The 20,262-nt window shown below is 41.1% G+C and overlaps 1 protein-coding gene across 3 annotated transcripts in view; it reads left to right on the plus strand.

Annotated features, from left to right (window-relative positions):
* The window catches only part of RANGRF (RAN guanine nucleotide release factor), a 36,008-nt gene extending 18,080 nt beyond the window's left edge, over positions 1-17,928 (plus strand). For all 3 annotated transcript variants that reach the window (XM_086946050.1, XM_086946051.1, XM_086946049.1), the window contains exons 4-6: positions 12,671-12,833; positions 13,571-13,665; positions 17,456-17,928. In XM_086946050.1, coding sequence (XP_086802176.1) covers positions 12,671-12,833; positions 13,571-13,665; positions 17,456-17,591 — 394 coding nt within the window. In that variant the 3' untranslated portion in view covers positions 17,592-17,928. The remainder of the gene's footprint in view (positions 1-12,670; positions 12,834-13,570; positions 13,666-17,455) is intronic.
* Positions 17,929-20,262: the final 2,334 nt, after the last annotated feature.

Below are 20,262 nucleotides of genomic sequence, written 5' to 3' on the forward strand. Positions count from 1 at the left end.
CTAGGCTATAATCTACACTTACTGGGCTATTGTCTACACTCACTAGGCTGCACTGTACTCTTACTTTGCTATACTCTATTCTTACTAGGCTGCATTGTACTCTTACTTTGCTATACTCTATTCTTACTAGGCTGCACTGTACTCTTACTTTGATATACTCTATTCTTACTAGGCTGCATTGTACTCTTACTTTGCTATACTCTATTCTTACTAGGCTGCACTGTACTCTTACTTTGCTATACTCTATTCTTACTAGGCTGCACTGTACTCTTACTTTGCTATACTCTATTCTTACTAGGCTGCATTGTACTCTTTGCTATACTCTATTCTTACTAGGCTGCACTGCACTCTTACTTTGCTATACTCTATTCTTACTAGGCTGCACTGTACTCTTACTCTGCTATACTCTACTCTTACTAGGCTGCACTGTACTCTTACTTTGCTATACTCTATTCTTACTAGGCTGCATTGTACTCTTACTTTGCTATACTCTATTCTTACTAGGCTGCATTGTACTCTTTGCTATACTCTATTCTTACTAGGCTGCATTGTACTCTTTGCTATACTCTATTCTTACTAGGCTGCACTGCACTCTTACTTTGCTATACTCTATTCTTACTAGGCTGCACTGTACTCTTACTCTGCTATACTCTACTCTTACTAGGCTGCACTGTACTCTTACTTTGCTATACTCTATTCTTACTAGGCTGCATTGTACTCTTACTTTGCTATACTCTATTCTTACTAGGCTGCATTGTACTCTTTGCTATACTCTATTCTTACTAGGCTGCACTGTACTCTTACTTTGCTATACTCTATTCTTACTAGGCTGCACTGTACTCTTACTCTGCTATACTCTACTCTTACTAGGCTGCACTGTACTCTTACTTTGCTATACTCTATTCTTACTAGGCTGCATTGTACTCTTACTTTGCTATGCTCTATTCTTACTAGGCTGCATTGTACTCTTTGCTATACTCTATTCTTACTAGGCCGCACTGCACTCTTACTTTGCTATACTCTATTCTTACTAGGCTGCACTGCACTCTTACTTTGCTATACTCTATTCTTACTAGGCTGCATTGTACTCTTACTCTGCTATACTCTATTCTTACTAGGCTGCACTGTACTCTTACTTTGCTATACTCTATTCTTACTAGGCTGCATTGTACTCTTTGCTATACTCTATTCTTACTAGGCAGCACTGCACTCTTACTTTGCTATACTCTATTCTTACTAGGCTGCACTGCACTCTTACTTTGCTATACTCTATTCTTACTAGGCTGCACTGCACTCTTACTTTGCTATACTCTATTCTTACTAGGCTGCACTGTACTCTTACTCTGCTATACTCTACTCCTACTAGGCTGCACTGTACTCTTACTTTGCTATACTCTATTCTTACTAGGCTGCACTGCACTCTTACTTTGCTATACTCTATTCTTACTAGGCTGCATTGTACTCTTTGCTATACTCTATTCTTACTAGGCTGCACTGTACTCTTACTTTGCTATACTCTACTCTTACTAGGCTGCACTGTACTCTTACTTTGCTATACTCTATTCTTACTAGGCTGCATTGTACTCTTTGCTATACTCTATTCTTACTAGGCAGCACTGCACTCTTACTTTGCTATACTCTATTCTTACTAGGCTGCACTGCACTCTTACTTTGCTATACTCTATTCTTACTAGGCTGCACTGCACTCTTACTTTGCTATACTCTATTCTTACTAGGCTGCATTGTACTCTTTGCTATACTCTACTCTTACTAGGCTGCATTGTACTCTTACTTTGCTATACTCTATTCTTACTAGGCTGCACTGTACTCTTACTTTGCTATACTCTATTCTTACTAGGCTGCACTGTACTCTTACTCTGCTATACTCTACTCTTACTAGGCTGCACTGTACTCTTACTTTGCTATACTCTATTCTTACTAGGCTGCATTGTACTCTTACTTTGCTATACTCTATTCTTACTAGGCTGCATTGTACTCTTTGCTATACTCTATTCTTACTAGGCTGCACTGCACTCTTACTTTGCTATACTCTATTCTTACTAGGCTGCACTGCACTCTTACTTTGCTATACTCTATTCTTACTAGGCTGCACTGTACTCTTACTCTGCTATACTCTATTCTTACTAGGCTGCATTGTACTCTTACTTTGCTATACTCTATTCTTACTAGGCTGCATTGTACTCTTACTTTGCTATACTCTATTCTTACTAGGCTGCATTGTACTCTTACTTTGCTATACTCTACTCTTACTAGGCTGCACTGTACTCTTACTTTGCTATACTCTATTCTTACTAGGCTGCACTGTACTCTTACTCTGCTATACTCTACTCTTACTAGGCTGCACTGTACTCTTACTTTGCTATACTCTATTCTTACTAGGCTGCACTGTACTCTTACTTTGCTATACTCTATTCTTACTAGGCTGCATTGTACTCTTTGCTATACTCTATTCTTACTAGGCTGCACTGTACTCTTACTTTGCTATACTCTATTCTTACTAGGCTGCACTGTACTCTTACTCTGCTATACTCTACTCTTACTAGGCTGCACTGTACTCTTACTTTGCTATACTCTATTCTTACTAGGCTGCATTGTACTCTTACTTTGCTATACTCTATTCTTACTAGGCTGCATTGTACTCTTTGCTATACTCTATTCTTACTAGGCCGCACTGCACTCTTACTTTGCTATACTCTATTCTTACTAGGCTGCATTGTACTCTTACTTTGCTATACTCTATTCTTACTAGGCTGCACTGTACTCTTACTTTGCTATACTCTATTCTTACTAGGCTGCATTGTACTCTTACTTTGCTATACTCTATTCTTACTAGGCTGCACTGTACTCTTACTTTGCTATACTCTATTCTTACTAGGCTGCACTGTACTCTTACTTTGCTATACTCTATTCTTACTAGGGTGCATTGTACTCTTACTTTGCTATACTCTATTCTTACTAGGCTGCCCTGTACTCTTACTTTGCTATACTCTACTCTTACTAGGCTGCACTGTACTCTTACTTTGCTATACTCTATTCTTACTAGGCTGCACTGTACTCTTACTTGGCTATAGTCTACATTTACTAGGCTGCACTGTACTCTTACTTTGCTATACTCTATTCTTACTAGGCTGCACTGTACTCTTACTTTGCTATACTCTACTCTTACTAGGCTGCACTGTACTCTTACTCTGCTATACTCTACTCTTACTAGGCTGCACTGTACTCTTACTTTGCTATACTCTATTCTTACTAGGCTGCATTGTACTCTTACTTTGCTATACTCTATTCTTACTAGGCTGCATTGTACTCTTTGCTATACTCTATTCTTACTAGGCTGCACTGCACTCTTACTTTGCTATACTCTATTCTTACTAGGCTGCACTGCACTCTTACTTTGCTATACTCTATTCTTACTAGGCTGCACTGTACTCTTACTCTGCTATACTCTATTCTTACTAGGCTGCATTGTACTCTTACTTTGCTATACTCTATTCTTACTAGGCTGCATTGTACTCTTACTTTGCTATACTCTATTCTTACTAGGCTGCATTGTACTCTTACTTTGCTATACTCTATTCTTACTAGGCTGCACTGTACTCTTACTTTGCTATACTCTATTCTTACTAGGCTGCACTGTACTCTTACTCTGCTATACTCTACTCTTACTAGGCTGCACTGTACTCTTACTTTGCTATACTCTATTCTTACTAGGCTGCACTGTACTCTTACTTTGCTATACTCTATTCTTACTAGGCTGCATTGTACTCTTTGCTATACTCTATTCTTACTAGGCTGCACTGTACTCTTACTTTGCTATACTCTATTCTTACTAGGCTGCACTGTACTCTTACTCTGCTATACTCTACTCTTACTAGGCTGCACTGTACTCTTACTTTGCTATACTCTATTCTTACTAGGCTGCATTGTACTCTTACTTTGCTATACTCTATTCTTACTAGGCTGCATTGTACTCTTTGCTATACTCTATTCTTACTAGGCTGCACTGCACTCTTACTTTGCTATACTCTATTCTTACTAGGCTGCACTGCACTCTTACTTTGCTATACTCTATTCTTACTAGGCTGCACTGTACTCTTACTCTGCTATACTCTATTCTTACTAGGCTGCATTGTACTCTTACTTTGCTATACTCTATTCTTACTAGGCTGCATTGTACTCTTACTTTGCTATACTCTATTCTTACTAGGCTGCATTGTACTCTTACTTTGCTATACTCTACTCTTACTAGGCTGCACTGTACTCTTACTTTGCTATACTCTATTCTTACTAGGCTGCACTGTACTCTTACTCTGCTATACTCTACTCTTACTAGGCTGCACTGTACTCTTACTTTGCTATACTCTATTCTTACTAGGCTGCACTGTACTCTTACTTTGCTATACTCTATTCTTACTAGGCTGCATTGTACTCTTTGCTATACTCTATTCTTACTAGGCTGCACTGTACTCTTACTTTGCTATACTCTATTCTTACTAGGCTGCACTGTACTCTTACTCTGCTATACTCTACTCTTACTAGGCTGCACTGTACTCTTACTTTGCTATACTCTATTCTTACTAGGCTGCATTGTACTCTTACTTTGCTATACTCTATTCTTACTAGGCTGCATTGTACTCTTTGCTATACTCTATTCTTACTAGGCCGCACTGCACTCTTACTTTGCTATACTCTATTCTTACTAGGCTGCATTGTACTCTTACTTTGCTATACTCTATTCTTACTAGGCTGCACTGTACTCTTACTTTGCTATACTCTATTCTTACTAGGCTGCATTGTACTCTTACTTTGCTATACTCTATTCTTACTAGGCTGCACTGTACTCTTACTTTGCTATACTCTATTCTTACTAGGCTGCACTGTACTCTTACTTTGCTATACTCTATTCTTACTAGGGTGCATTGTACTCTTACTTTGCTATACTCTATTCTTACTAGGCTGCCCTGTACTCTTACTTTGCTATACTCTACTCTTACTAGGCTGCACTGTACTCTTACTTTGCTATACTCTATTCTTACTAGGCTGCACTGTACTCTTACTTGGCTATAGTCTACATTTACTAGGCTGCACTGTACTCTTACTTTGCTATACTCTATTCTTACTAGGCTGCACTGTACTCTTACTTTGCTATACTCTACTCTTACTAGGCTGCACTGTACTCTTACTCTGCTATACTCTACTCTTACTAGGCTGCACTGTACTCTTACTTTGCTATACTCTATTCTTACTAGGCTGCATTGTACTCTTACTTTGCTATACTCTATTCTTACTAGGCTGCATTGTACTCTTTGCTATACTCTATTCTTACTAGGCTGCACTGCACTCTTACTTTGCTATACTCTATTCTTACTAGGCTGCACTGCACTCTTACTTTGCTATACTCTATTCTTACTAGGCTGCACTGTACTCTTACTCTGCTATACTCTATTCTTACTAGGCTGCATTGTACTCTTACTTTGCTATACTCTATTCTTACTAGGCTGCATTGTACTCTTACTTTGCTATACTCTATTCTTACTAGGCTGCATTGTACTCTTACTTTGCTATACTCTATTCTTACTAGGCTGCACTGTACTCTTACTTTGCTATACTCTATTCTTACTAGGCTGCACTGTACTCTTACTCTGATATACTCTACTCTTACTAGGCTGCACTGTACTCTTACTTTGCTATACTCTATTCTTACTAGGCTGCACTGTACTCTTACTTTGCTATACTCTATTCTTACTAGGCTGCATTGTACTCTTTGCTATACTCTATTCTTACTAGGCTGCACTGTACTCTTACTTTGCTATACTCTATTCTTACTAGGCTGCACTGTACTCTTACTCTGCTATACTCTACTCTTACTAGGCTGCACTGTACTCTTACTTTGCTATACTCTATTCTTACTAGGCTGCATTGTACTCTTACTTTGCTATACTCTATTCTTACTAGGCTGCATTGTACTCTTTGCTATACTCTATTCTTACTAGGCTGCACTGCACTCTTACTTTGCTATACTCTATTCTTACTAGGCTGCACTGCACTCTTACTTTGCTATACTCTATTCTTACTAGGCTGCACTGTACTCTTACTCTGCTATACTCTATTCTTACTAGGCTGCATTGTACTCTTACTTTGCTATACTCTATTCTTACTAGGCTGCATTGTACTCTTACTTTGCTATACTCTATTCTTACTAGGCTGCATTGTACTCTTACTTTGCTATACTCTACTCTTACTAGGCTGCACTGTACTCTTACTTTGCTATACTCTATTCTTACTAGGCTGCACTGTACTCTTACTCTGCTATACTCTACTCTTACTAGGCTGCACTGTACTCTTACTTTGCTATACTCTATTCTTACTAGGCTGCACTGTACTCTTACTTTGCTATACTCTATTCTTACTAGGCTGCATTGTACTCTTTGCTATACTCTATTCTTACTAGGCTGCACTGTACTCTTACTTTGCTATACTCTATTCTTACTAGGCTGCACTGTACTCTTACTCTGCTATACTCTACTCTTACTAGGCTGCACTGTACTCTTACTTTGCTATACTCTATTCTTACTAGGCTGCATTGTACTCTTACTTTGCTATACTCTATTCTTACTAGGCTGCATTGTACTCTTTGCTATACTCTATTCTTACTAGGCCGCACTGCACTCTTACTTTGCTATACTCTATTCTTACTAGGCTGCATTGTACTCTTACTTTGCTATACTCTATTCTTACTAGGCTGCACTGTACTCTTACTTTGCTATACTCTATTCTTACTAGGCTGCATTGTACTCTTACTTTGCTATACTCTATTCTTACTAGGCTGCACTGTACTCTTACTTTGCTATACTCTATTCTTACTAGGCTGCACTGTACTCTTACTTTGCTATACTCTATTCTTACTAGGGTGCATTGTACTCTTACTTTGCTATACTCTATTCTTACTAGGCTGCCCTGTACTCTTACTTTGCTATACTCTACTCTTACTAGGCTGCACTGTACTCTTACTTTGCTATACTCTATTCTTACTAGGCTGCACTGTACTCTTACTTGGCTATAGTCTACATTTACTAGGCTGCACTGTACTCTTACTTTGCTATACTCTATTCTTACTAGGCTGCACTGTACTCTTACTTTGCTATACTCTACTCTTACTAGGCTGCACTGTACTCTTACTCTGCTATACTCTACTCTTACTAGGCTGCACTGTACTCTTACTTTGCTATACTCTATTCTTACTAGGCTGCATTGTACTCTTACTTTGCTATACTCTATTCTTACTAGGCTGCATTGTACTCTTTGCTATACTCTATTCTTACTAGGCTGCACTGCACTCTTACTTTGCTATACTCTATTCTTACTAGGCTGCACTGTACTCTTACTCTGCTATACTCTATTCTTACTAGGCTGCATTGTACTCTTACTTTGCTATACTCTATTCTTACTAGGCTGCATTGTACTCTTACCTTGCTATACTCTATTCTTACTAGGCTGCATTGTACTCTTACTTTGCTATACTCTATTCTTACTAGGCTGCACTGTACTCTTACTTTGCTATACTCTATTCTTACTAGGCTGCACTGTACTCTTACTCTGCTATACTCTACTCTTACTAGGCTGCACTGTACTCTTACTTTGCTATACTCTATTCTTACTAGGCTGCACTGTACTCTTACTTTGCTATACTCTATTCTTACTAGGCTGCATTGTACTCTTTGCTATACTCTATTCTTACTAGGCTGCACTGTACTCTTACTTTGCTATACTCTATTCTTACTAGGCTGCACTGTACTCTTACTCTGCTATACTCTACTCTTACTAGGCTGCACTGTACTCTTACTTTGCTATACTCTATTCTTACTAGGCTGCATTGTACTCTTACTTTGCTATACTCTATTCTTACTAGGCTGCATTGTACTCTTTGCTATACTCTATTCTTACTAGGCCGCACTGCACTCTTACTTTGCTATACTCTATTCTTACTAGGCTGCATTGTACTCTTACTTTGCTATACTCTATTCTTACTAGGCTGCACTGTACTCTTACTTTGCTATACTCTATTCTTACTAGGCTGCATTGTACTCTTACTTTGCTATACTCTATTCTTACTAGGCTGCACTGTACTCTTACTTTGCTATACTCTATTCTTACTAGGCTGCACTGTACTCTTACTCTGCTATACTCTACTCTTACTAGGCTGCACTGTACTCTTACTTTGCTATACTCTACTCTTACTAGGCTGCACTGTACTCTTACTTTGCTATACTCTATTCTTACTAGGCTGCATTGTACTCTTACTTTGCTATACTCTATTCTTACTAGGCTGCACTGTACTCTTACTTTGCTATACTCTATTCTTACTAGGCTGCACTGTACTCTTACTCTGATATACTCTACTCTTACTAGGCTGCACTGTACTCTTACTTTGCTATACTCTATTCTTACTAGGCTGCACTGTACTCTTACTTTGCTATACTCTATTCTTACTAGGCTGCATTGTACTCTTTGCTATACTCTATTCTTACTAGGCTGCACTGTACTCTTACTTTGCTATACTCTATTCTTACTAGGCTGCACTGTACTCTTACTCTGCTATACTCTACTCTTACTAGGCTGCACTGTACTCTTACTTTGCTATACTCTATTCTTACTAGGCTGCATTGTACTCTTACTTTGCTATACTCTATTCTTACTAGGCTGCATTGTACTCTTTGCTATACTCTATTCTTACTAGGCTGCACTGCACTCTTACTTTGCTATACTCTATTCTTACTAGGCTGCACTGCACTCTTACTTTGCTATACTCTATTCTTACTAGGCTGCACTGTACTCTTACTCTGCTATACTCTATTCTTACTAGGCTGCATTGTACTCTTACTTTGCTATACTCTATTCTTACTAGGCTGCATTGTACTCTTACTTTGCTATACTCTATTCTTACTAGGCTGCATTGTACTCTTACTTTGCTATACTCTACTCTTACTAGGCTGCACTGTACTCTTACTTTGCTATACTCTATTCTTACTAGGCTGCACTGTACTCTTACTCTGCTATACTCTACTCTTACTAGGCTGCACTGTACTCTTACTTTGCTATACTCTATTCTTACTAGGCTGCACTGTACTCTTACTTTGCTATACTCTATTCTTACTAGGCTGCATTGTACTCTTTGCTATACTCTATTCTTACTAGGCTGCACTGTACTCTTACTTTGCTATACTCTATTCTTACTAGGCTGCACTGTACTCTTACTCTGCTATACTCTACTCTTACTAGGCTGCACTGTACTCTTACTTTGCTATACTCTATTCTTACTAGGCTGCATTGTACTCTTACTTTGCTATACTCTATTCTTACTAGGCTGCATTGTACTCTTTGCTATACTCTATTCTTACTAGGCCGCACTGCACTCTTACTTTGCTATACTCTATTCTTACTAGGCTGCATTGTACTCTTACTTTGCTATACTCTATTCTTACTAGGCTGCACTGTACTCTTACTTTGCTATACTCTATTCTTACTAGGCTGCATTGTACTCTTACTTTGCTATACTCTATTCTTACTAGGCTGCACTGTACTCTTACTTTGCTATACTCTATTCTTACTAGGCTGCACTGTACTCTTACTTTGCTATACTCTATTCTTACTAGGGTGCATTGTACTCTTACTTTGCTATACTCTATTCTTACTAGGCTGCCCTGTACTCTTACTTTGCTATACTCTACTCTTACTAGGCTGCACTGTACTCTTACTTTGCTATACTCTATTCTTACTAGGCTGCACTGTACTCTTACTTGGCTATAGTCTACATTTACTAGGCTGCACTGTACTCTTACTTTGCTATACTCTATTCTTACTAGGCTGCACTGTACTCTTACTTTGCTATACTCTACTCTTACTAGGCTGCACTGTACTCTTACTCTGCTATACTCTACTCTTACTAGGCTGCACTGTACTCTTACTTTGCTATACTCTATTCTTACTAGGCTGCATTGTACTCTTACTTTGCTATACTCTATTCTTACTAGGCTGCATTGTACTCTTTGCTATACTCTATTCTTACTAGGCTGCACTGCACTCTTACTTTGCTATACTCTATTCTTACTAGGCTGCACTGCACTCTTACTTTGCTATACTCTATTCTTACTAGGCTGCACTGTACTCTTACTCTGCTATACTCTATTCTTACTAGGCTGCATTGTACTCTTACTTTGCTATACTCTATTCTTACTAGGCTGCATTGTACTCTTACCTTGCTATACTCTATTCTTACTAGGCTGCATTGTACTCTTACTTTGCTATACTCTATTCTTACTAGGCTGCACTGTACTCTTACTTTGCTATACTCTATTCTTACTAGGCTGCACTGTACTCTTACTCTGCTATACTCTACTCTTACTAGGCTGCACTGTACTCTTACTTTGCTATACTCTATTCTTACTAGGCTGCACTGTACTCTTACTTTGCTATACTCTATTCTTACTAGGCTGCATTGTACTCTTTGCTATACTCTATTCTTACTAGGCTGCACTGTACTCTTACTTTGCTATACTCTATTCTTACTAGGCTGCACTGTACTCTTACTCTGCTATACTCTACTCTTACTAGGCTGCACTGTACTCTTACTTTGCTATACTCTATTCTTACTAGGCTGCATTGTACTCTTACTTTGCTATACTCTATTCTTACTAGGCTGCATTGTACTCTTTGCTATACTCTATTCTTACTAGGCCGCACTGCACTCTTACTTTGCTATACTCTATTCTTACTAGGCTGCATTGTACTCTTACTTTGCTATACTCTATTCTTACTAGGCTGCACTGTACTCTTACTTTGCTATACTCTATTCTTACTAGGCTGCATTGTACTCTTACTTTGCTATACTCTATTCTTACTAGGCTGCACTGTACTCTTACTTTGCTATACTCTATTCTTACTAGGCTGCACTGTACTCTTACTCTGCTATACTCTACTCTTACTAGGCTGCACTGTACTCTTACTTTGCTATACTCTACTCTTACTAGGCTGCACTGTACTCTTACTTTGCTATACTCTATTCTTACTAGGCTGCATTGTACTCTTACTTTGCTATACTCTATTCTTACTAGGCTGCACTGTACTCTTACTTTGCTATACTCTATTCTTACTAGGCTGCACTGTACTCTTACTTTGCTATACTCTATTCTTACTAGGGTGCATTGTACTCTTACTTTGCTATACTCTATTCTTACTAGGCTGCCCTGTACTCTTACTTTGCTATACTCTACTCTTACTAGGCTGCACTGTACTCTTACTTTGCTATACTCTATTCTTACTAGGCTGCACTGTACTCTTACTTGGCTATAGTCTACATTTACTAGGCTGCACTGTACTCTTACTTTGCTATACTCTATTCTTACTAGGCTGCACTGTACTCTTACTTTGCTATACTCTACTCTTACTAGGCTGCACTGTACTCTTACTCTGCTATACTCTACTCTTATTAGGCTGCACTGCACTCTTACTTTGCTATACTCTATTCTTACTAGGCTGCACTGTACTCTTACTCTGCTATACTCTACTCTTACTAGGCTGCACTGTACTCTTACTTTGCTATACTCTATTCTTACTAGGCTGCACTGTACTCTTACTCTGCTATACTCTACTCTTACTAGGCTGCACTGTACTCTTACTTTGCTATACTCTACTCTTACTAGGCTGCACTGCACTCTTACTTTGCTCTACTCTACTCTTATTAGGCTATTTTGCAGAAACATTTCATGTGATGGCGCAGATGCAGATCTAACAAACATTCTCCGATTGCCCTATAATCAAGCCTGTTTGTATTGGGTATTGTATCAAACATAATTAATATGCAGACTTTCTTTAGCCAAGAGAACATATAAATTATATTATTCATAAGTCTCAATTCGGAAATCCCTGGCCTTATGTAGGGCTCTTTAGGGCGAGCCTGCCAGCAGTCTGGCATCAGAACCCCTATATGGGCGTACTGAGGTTTAGAGCCCGTCCATTGCTCACCATGGGTTGGCTTCACTCTCACTCGCATTTGCTTTCTTCTTATTCAATGGCTTTCCTTGTCCATCTTGTGTTTGTCCGCCTTCTGGAAGCCTCTTCACCATATCTCTGATTGGCTGACTCCTATCTTACAAATGCTCACTTTTAGGAAGCTACTTCTTTCTTTTTGTTAAGCCCCTCCCATTAGAGTGCATGAGTTTTCCATCTCTTCCCTCTTGGGCACTCTCAACTGGTAAATACCTCCCCCTCCCCCTTGCTGCTGCCTTCCTCGTGTTGCTAGCTCCCTCTCCCCCCCTCTCTCCCTCTCTTGTGTGCTTCTCTTCCTGATTAACATCCTGCCTCTCCACACTGTTTATGGTTCTCACCCGTCTGCTTCCCCCCCTCACCCCAGTGTTGCTTTCCTTCGTCTTCTGCTTGGCCCCTCCTCTTTTCACTACCCTTTGCTCCTTATTCTATGTAATCAACGGATCTGACACTCTGGGCACTCACTGACTTGGCGCGCTGCTCATCTGTTCTATTGGCCATAATGCGAATACTTTGTTGCCAGATAACTGGAAAGGTTTGGAGCTCAAAAATGGGTGTGTGCTGTAGCAACAGCGTGCAAGTGACGTCACATGCCATCTGTTTCCAGGTACCATTTTGAAGACATTGCCTCGGCCAATGATGCTGGCGGCCAGGAGAGGTCGGAAGTGCTGAATGTTGACCTCATTTCCGGAGACCAGTTGATGCTCGCTGAATGCTCCAGTGCCTGGTTCCTAATTGGAAGGCAGATGGTGTCAAAGTTTAACGAAGAGGTAGACATTTCTCTCTATCTTGGGAATACTTCACTTGACTGAGCCAGCAGTTTTGCAGCTATTTGTATCTGGGTGGGATGACTAGGGCGCGGTGTTGATGACGTTGTAGCATTGGGGTTGGTAGACCGGTTATTTTAAGTGTCCCCTGGAACGTTCAGGGTGACAGATTGCAAGTTGTACACATTGTGTTACGGTTTCAGGGAGATAGATGTGGGGAGAAGCTGTTGATGGCCCTGAAAATTAAAACCATCAGCAAGCACAAAGGCCTGTTTTTGGAAGGCAGCCAGCTGGCTTGCTGTGGGACATGCCTTCATAAGTTTAGCAGGGTTTTTCTTCTGAACAAGGTCATTCAAGATGGGTTGATAGATATGGGTGGGAGGGGAATGAAAAGGGGAAGGCCTTGAGTTTGCTGGTTAAGTAATTGATTTTTATTAAGGACCAGTGCTGACAAGTGTTGTGGTAGCAGCTGGAAGGATAACAATTGGAATTCATGCTCCATCTGTGTACTTCGCTAGAGGGACTTAGAACACAGACTACGCGGTAACTCCAAACTGCAGTTCCTTCAGCGGCCACCACAGTACTTGAAGAAAAAAGATGGCGCACAGATGCACCAACCTCTTACTCTGTTTAAGACCAGGCGTGAGCCAAGGGAGTTGATGTACGTCGAATGGCAGATTATGTTGAATCCTCTCTAAAGAGAGCACAGTCTATTAATTTTGTTTGTGATCTGCTTCCAGGCCAGAAACACAGTGAATATTTACATGGGCCTCTTCCGCCTGCCGCAGTTTGCTACAGAGGTCCTCCTTACCTTCAACGATCCAGTCGTGATTAAGTGAGTCACTGAAGGAATATCTTTATGTGCCTATGTGACCCGGATTTATTTATTTATTTGGCTTGGTAACCTGGATTTAGTGTTTTGCCAAACCATTTCTTTTATTTTTCGGCTCCCTACTGTCAAGCTTTGGCCAAACACTCATTTTTGTAACCAAACAATCATATCCCCGACATCAGGAGGGCAATAGATCAACCAGTCCGGCTTTCTCAGCAAGCAGAAGTAAGCGCTTTTCTGTGGTATCTGTATCTCTTTTCTGCACTTTGCCCTGTCTATACTTCCAGTGCTTTTCTCTGTCCTAAATCTTCTTGTGCGTTGACTCGCTTGTTATAGCTGTTTTGTTTACTTTCGTGCTCTCTATGCTATTCATGAAGGTTGCCGCAAAGAATGAAGAGATGGAAATAGTTCAATTAATCTGAACTACTGGCAGTTACTCAAGGTGCATTCCATTCCACACTGTTTAGCTTGTCTGTGTTACTACAACCAACCATATGCAAATGAGTCTGACCTCACCCAATAAGTGACTGCCCAGTCTGATCTGCTAGGCCACATCCTCTCTGAAAGTGAACACATCAACACCTCCTACTTGGGCCTCTCCAGCGAGGTGTTGCTTGAGTCGTGCAGCAGAGGGATGTAAGGACTTTAGTCTTGGAATGCAAATCCAAAGGTAGGAACCCTGGAAAACATCATCCTGAGACCTAGGAAAGTGTTCTTCTGACTTAGCGACAAGCACAAACAACACTTGTGTTATAATTGACACATTTTTTAATATTGCCGGCACAAAGCAGGCAAGCGCGTTACTAGCTACAGACTGGCCCATGGAGACATGTTATTCTAAAGCAGCAAAAATGCTATAACAATGTGGCGGACAGGTCTAAGAGGTTTGACTACACATTAATACCGAGATCAGATGTTCTTCTGCAGATGGACCATGTCTGCTAGTGTTGGCTTTTCAGCAGTTATTGGTTTGCATGCTCATACTAGTAATGAGGCACTACAGGGGCTGGTGAAACATGAGGTGCATCTCATGTGGGCATTTATCAGCTAAGCTCTTGCAAACTGGTGGGAAACATCCATTCTTGTAGTATCAGAGAGATGCTCCATACTGTACAGGGCCAAAGAGAATTTCAAGCACCCGAGAGGTGTGTTTAGTGGTAGAGGGGCTCAAGTGGATAGCAATCCTGCAGGTTACTTACTTAAGAATACAGAAGCAGAAGAGAAGACAGTAAGGTAGCCAGGCTGACGCGCATGCTGCAAAGCCAGGGCACAGAAGTGGGGCAAGCTTCATAGGTCAATGTAGAAATCAGAAGCAGATCAGCACCATGGAGGGCAGGGATTGCTGTTGATGGGATTGTTCAAGTGCCAGATAACCTTGTGTTTTGAAGTGGTACATTGTAACTTGAGTGGTGTTCCAGGTTATCATTTATATGATACCACTGCTGTAAAATTGTATGCAGTGTGTCGATGTTATAAGCAACTAAGATGAACAGTTCCTGACCATGCTAATGTTACTTTTTTTACATACATACATACATAGAGACACTATTTTGATGTCTCGCCTACTAGACCGATAACAGTCGACCGATAGCCAAGGTTGGGTCAGCTAAAGGCTCGTGAAACTCTTCGGGAGCACCAGTTTATAGAGCATTCTGATTAGCCCAGGTAGATTTATTTCCCTTTAGCCAATGCGCACCCACAGGAGTCAGACTACCGCAGAGCAAGCTTTCTGATTGGCTGCCAGCAACATCAGAACAATGTTGCTAGCAGCCATTAGAGGACTGTGGGACTTAGTCCTCTGTCCTCAATTAGTAAAAAATAAATATATATATCTATATCTATCTATCTATCTGGGTAGGGATACCCTGACCTACTAAGCCCCCAGACCAAAATGTTACCAGAATCTGCAGTTTCTGTTTTGGTTGCGATCCCGCAGAACTGAAGTAAGAAAACCAAAATGGCAGCCAGGGCCCTAATTTTCAATTAAAGGCACCAGTGAGTCCACCCCAGGGGCTGCATTGTTTATTTAAGGGAAGCTGGGGACGCTGCCCCCTCCCCAAGCAATAATTGGTCCCTGGGATCCCACCCCGGGGCCTTATTCAATATAAGGTGCGGGCAAGTGGGCCCCCTCCCGAGACGTTAAAGGTTCCAGAGTGCCCAGTCATCTGTGATCCCACCAATTATGTCATTTGAGATGCCATCAGTGATGTTATAAATGATGTCATAGAACACGTCACAAATTATGTAGTTTGTGAGGTCATAAGCAGTGCATGACAGGTGCGCAAGTTATAGTTAGCACCGCTAACAATAACTGGTGAATTTCAGTTCTTTTTTCTAGTTCAACACATTAATGTTGTCACTTACATAGCCACCTAAGTATAACGTTACTTTACATTTTTTTGAGGGGAGGAGTGAAAATATATATATATTTAATTTACTTTCCTCAGTTAAATCTACCTGCTTGGCAAAGGCAGATGCGTGGTAATTGTATGCGTTGTAAAAACTGTGTGGTAAAGGCCTGCGTGGCAAAAGCATGCAGTGTGTTGTGTTACAACCTTCGGCAACAGGCTATATTTGCACCTTCCAATTGAAATATGCCACTCTGTGCAGCCAGTCCTGCTGGTGGTGCTGTTGGGTCTTACGCCGCAATCTGGATATGCCAGACCTGACACCCATCGTCCCTTCCAAAAATTGCTTTCATTGTTCTTTCTAAATCCGTCCTTGCCAGCTTAGAAGGCACACCACACTCTACATGTGGAGGGGTCTCCAGCATTACTTATGCAAAACTAAAATATTAGATAACAAGAAAAATATTTATTTACAATTGCCAAACTCAAAACAATCTGTAGCCCGTTGGATTTGTTCATGGATTTCAGGATGTTGCAAAAAAAGCCATTTGGCCACTGTGAGGGAATCCTAGAATCCGCTTTAAAAGAGATTGCTACAGCCCTCCTTTGAAATGTGCCCATGAGTGAAGTTTTCTAAGCCACTTAACTGGAGATCTGTTCATACACTTGCAAAATGTTGTTAGGTAGACTTGCACCCAGCGAAGTGGGCAGAGATACCCAGTTTTGATATTCATTGTAAAATCCAATGATGGAGAAGGAGGATTACGCACAAGTAGTTTTTTTACCTTCTTATTCCCATTACCAATGTGCACAGCGACTATGCAGGTTAGTTGGTACCACAAGGCTATTCATGGTCCAGATACATGGGTAGCAGAACTAAAGTGCTGCACATGTTTACGATAGAGGATTGGCTGTTTTACAGCGCTATATACTTAAAACAATGTAATGACAGTGCATTGCAGATCTGTAGACTTAGGATAGCTGGTTCACCCTAAATCTGGGGTATCCATCTGGCAGATATTCAGATCCGCGAATACTCGAGATCCCAGCCTAAGGAACATATTCTAGCCACGGCCCCCAGGACAGTCCTATAATGGATCCTCTAATAAATATTCCATATCAGCAGAACTGCTGTACATAGAGTTCAGGTTGTTTGTTGAGTGTGAGTAGCTTATCCAGTGATGTTTGTTTGTTGCATTTTAATAATTGTTGGTTATCGTTTACAATGGGAAAAATTAAAACGATGTACCGGAATGCGGAGGATAAACCAAGACTGGATGAAGTACGAATGCCTTACATGTGTTTCATAAGGTCTGTGATGTTGGTGGAGGCGGCTGTCCATCTCCCATCTGGTGCTGTGTGGTACGTTGGTCACTTCAGTATTCCATGCTAAATGTATCCAAGAAGTCTGTGGTGTTAACCTAATCTCTTTTTGTGTCCCTCAGCCCATCAAGCAGCAGTGCTGAGAAACTGTGCCCTGAAGTGGGTTCAGTCCCGAATCAGGTGTCTGCCTGGAGCCCGGAACTCTTCAAAACCCTTCTGCAGACCTTGCGACTTCGCAACCCCGGTATCTTTGGGTAGAGATCCTGCTAGACCCACCTGCTGGGCTGGTCTTTGTTCTGCTGCTACTTGTGCTAATGGTGAAGGCTGGCAAACTGCACAAAAACTACTGGATGTGCCCAGGAATGCTTTCCGCAGGAAAGGATCAGCAGTGAATAACTTGGGGATGTTGGCCTGTGATGTCTGTTAGCACTTGGACTGGGACGAGGCATTGGACTTGGCCAAACAAAGCACAAGGCAAAGCAGGCCCAGGATCTATTGATGCGACATAGAGACGCTAAGGTGCTGATAATCGCCAGCTGAGTATTGCAATAAATAAGAAAACAATTGAAAACCCAAATAAACAGCTTATATTCTGTTTCTATGTCCTGCAACTTTGGTGTAACCTTTTTTTTACAAAGTCATGAGTGTCATGTCCCATTTTTTTCCCCGAGTTGGGTCAGAGGGGCCCATCGTCAGATCACAGGCATCGGTGGCTGCACCTAGTATGGCAGGGCTGTGTATACCCACACACACACACATACACACCCCACCTCTATCCTACAATCTGGCTCCAATGTTTTAATTACATTTTTATGTTGTCTGTGAAATACTTCTATACATTATACACAGCCCTGCCGGAATATGTGCAGGCCCACCGGTAGAACTGTAGACCCATGGTTACCTAGTACAGAGTCTCTTGTCTTAGCTGGCAGGTAGACTTGGGCAAATGCCCAGATGTGAATTTGAGATGGCTTTGCTAAAAGTTGGTGGGTAATTTGTCTGGCTGAACGGGAAAGAAGGCAGCTCAGACCAATTTGAAAAAAGATGCTGCAGTTCATTTTTCATTGAGACCGTGGTATGATTTTGTTTTGCTTATACCATCATGATAGCAGAATAGAGGTAAAATGAGATATTATTGCTTACCGCTGACCAGACGCCTGTTGTTCCATCAGAAGACCCAACTTTTCCATGTTTATATTAAAGAACAAAGGTGACAGTGACCGCTTTTGTGCACAAAACTGGCAAGTTGCATATGGGTGGCCTGGAGGTCTTTATTGGTGACCTTCTCGGTGCCAGACAGCTCAGCGCTTAAGTAGAAAATCAAGTAGCAATGACCTGTATATGTCGTACCCAGCAGGAATATTTCGAAGCATAGTGCTCCACTGCGCCCCTGCTCTAACCTGATGAATAAACAACACTCCACCAAGAGGAAGCACCGAGTGGAAACAGGGGAAGAAAACAAGGAAAGTGGGGGAAGAGAAAAACTATTCACTTGTCCTCCCTGGTTCTGTTCTTGACTGGCCTCTAGACCGCGTACAAACAGCGACTTGACATACCACATGGCAGGATCGACACCCTTGGAACTCACATTGTTGTGGAAAAGAGAGATATATATATATGAACTTAAACTATATTTTAGATACTATATCATATAATAACCCTTTATGTGTAAGGCAGTACCTGGAAGTTTTGTAACTTAGATGGAGTTTCAGGAATGTTATGGTTTTGCAAGTTCATGATATCTTGCCATTTGATTTGCAAAAGGAACTTATTGGTGGTAAGGCTCAGAATGCAGTAGGAGCTCTTGAAATCAGAGCTTATGAAGGAGTCTGGGTCTAATAAGTCAGATTCCAGTATAAGGCAAAGCCTATTTCTTCTAATGCGGGGGAAAACAATAAAAGCCACTAGGCATATCGATAACGATCACGGTATTAAATGGCTAGGAATTTCTTAAGGACTGTTAAACACCAAATGAAGCTCTTGGTAATAAGCTCGAGGTTAAGACCACATGCAATTTTGAGGGGGTAAACTATGGGTTACACCAACGTTACAATAAAAAGCAGAAAATCTCGATGAAAGCGTTCTAAATGATGACCCAAGTAGAATACAAATGGCAAACCCCTCAATGCGCGAGCTCATATTTAGTGTACAAGCTACTTAACTCAATTTTCAATGGAATAACTAAATCAGGGTTAGCTCCTCGGAGCGAGCGGAACAGGGACAAACTGGAACTGGAGAACGGTCGGGAGAAAAATAATGGAGATGCAAGTATGGGAGCTGAATCCGTTAGTCAATTTAGCGCAGCTATGTTTGTGGCCCTGAAAAAGTCGCTGAGACTCCTATGTCTCGCCCAACTTTGGAATAGCCAAACAGGCGGCTCCACGTCAGGGTGCGTCAGAGCCACGAGTAGACTTAGGTGTGGCCAGTGGTGGAGTTATGCTGGCTGCGAACCACCGTACTCCATTCCAGCCCGCAATGGGCTAAATGGGTGACGCGTACCGGAGACCCCTGACACTCTTGACCACTATTTCACTAGAGATCAATAGAGGGGATTAGTAGTAGTGCTCTACAAGTGGACCGATTTGAGAGTAACGTTTGGAGTTGAAAGTTCACTGCTTGTGCAGTGGCCTTTCGCAGAAAATATACCTCGGTGATGGGTCTCTGGTTTAACACATCAGAGGGTTAAACTTTCAATTCTTTGGAATAGATAGATTTTGGTAAATTTTCTTGGCGGCAGAAAAATCATATGGAAGACGGCGGGGTTGATGTAGTTATGTCTGTGGGTGTTTTATCTCCCCCCACCTCCATGTTTCTAGGGCATCAAGACAATACAGTACGGGCTTGGCCATTTCATTTCATGTATTACACATTACTGGTGCTAAGTTAAAGAAAGTTGGAAGAGGCACATTTCTTCGTCCTGATGAGTTGA

This window comes from Lissotriton vulgaris, chromosome 12 (assembly GCF_964263255.1).
Source record: "Lissotriton vulgaris chromosome 12, aLisVul1.2, whole genome shotgun sequence".
NCBI classification, from domain to species: Eukaryota; Metazoa; Chordata; class Amphibia; order Caudata; family Salamandridae; genus Lissotriton; species Lissotriton vulgaris.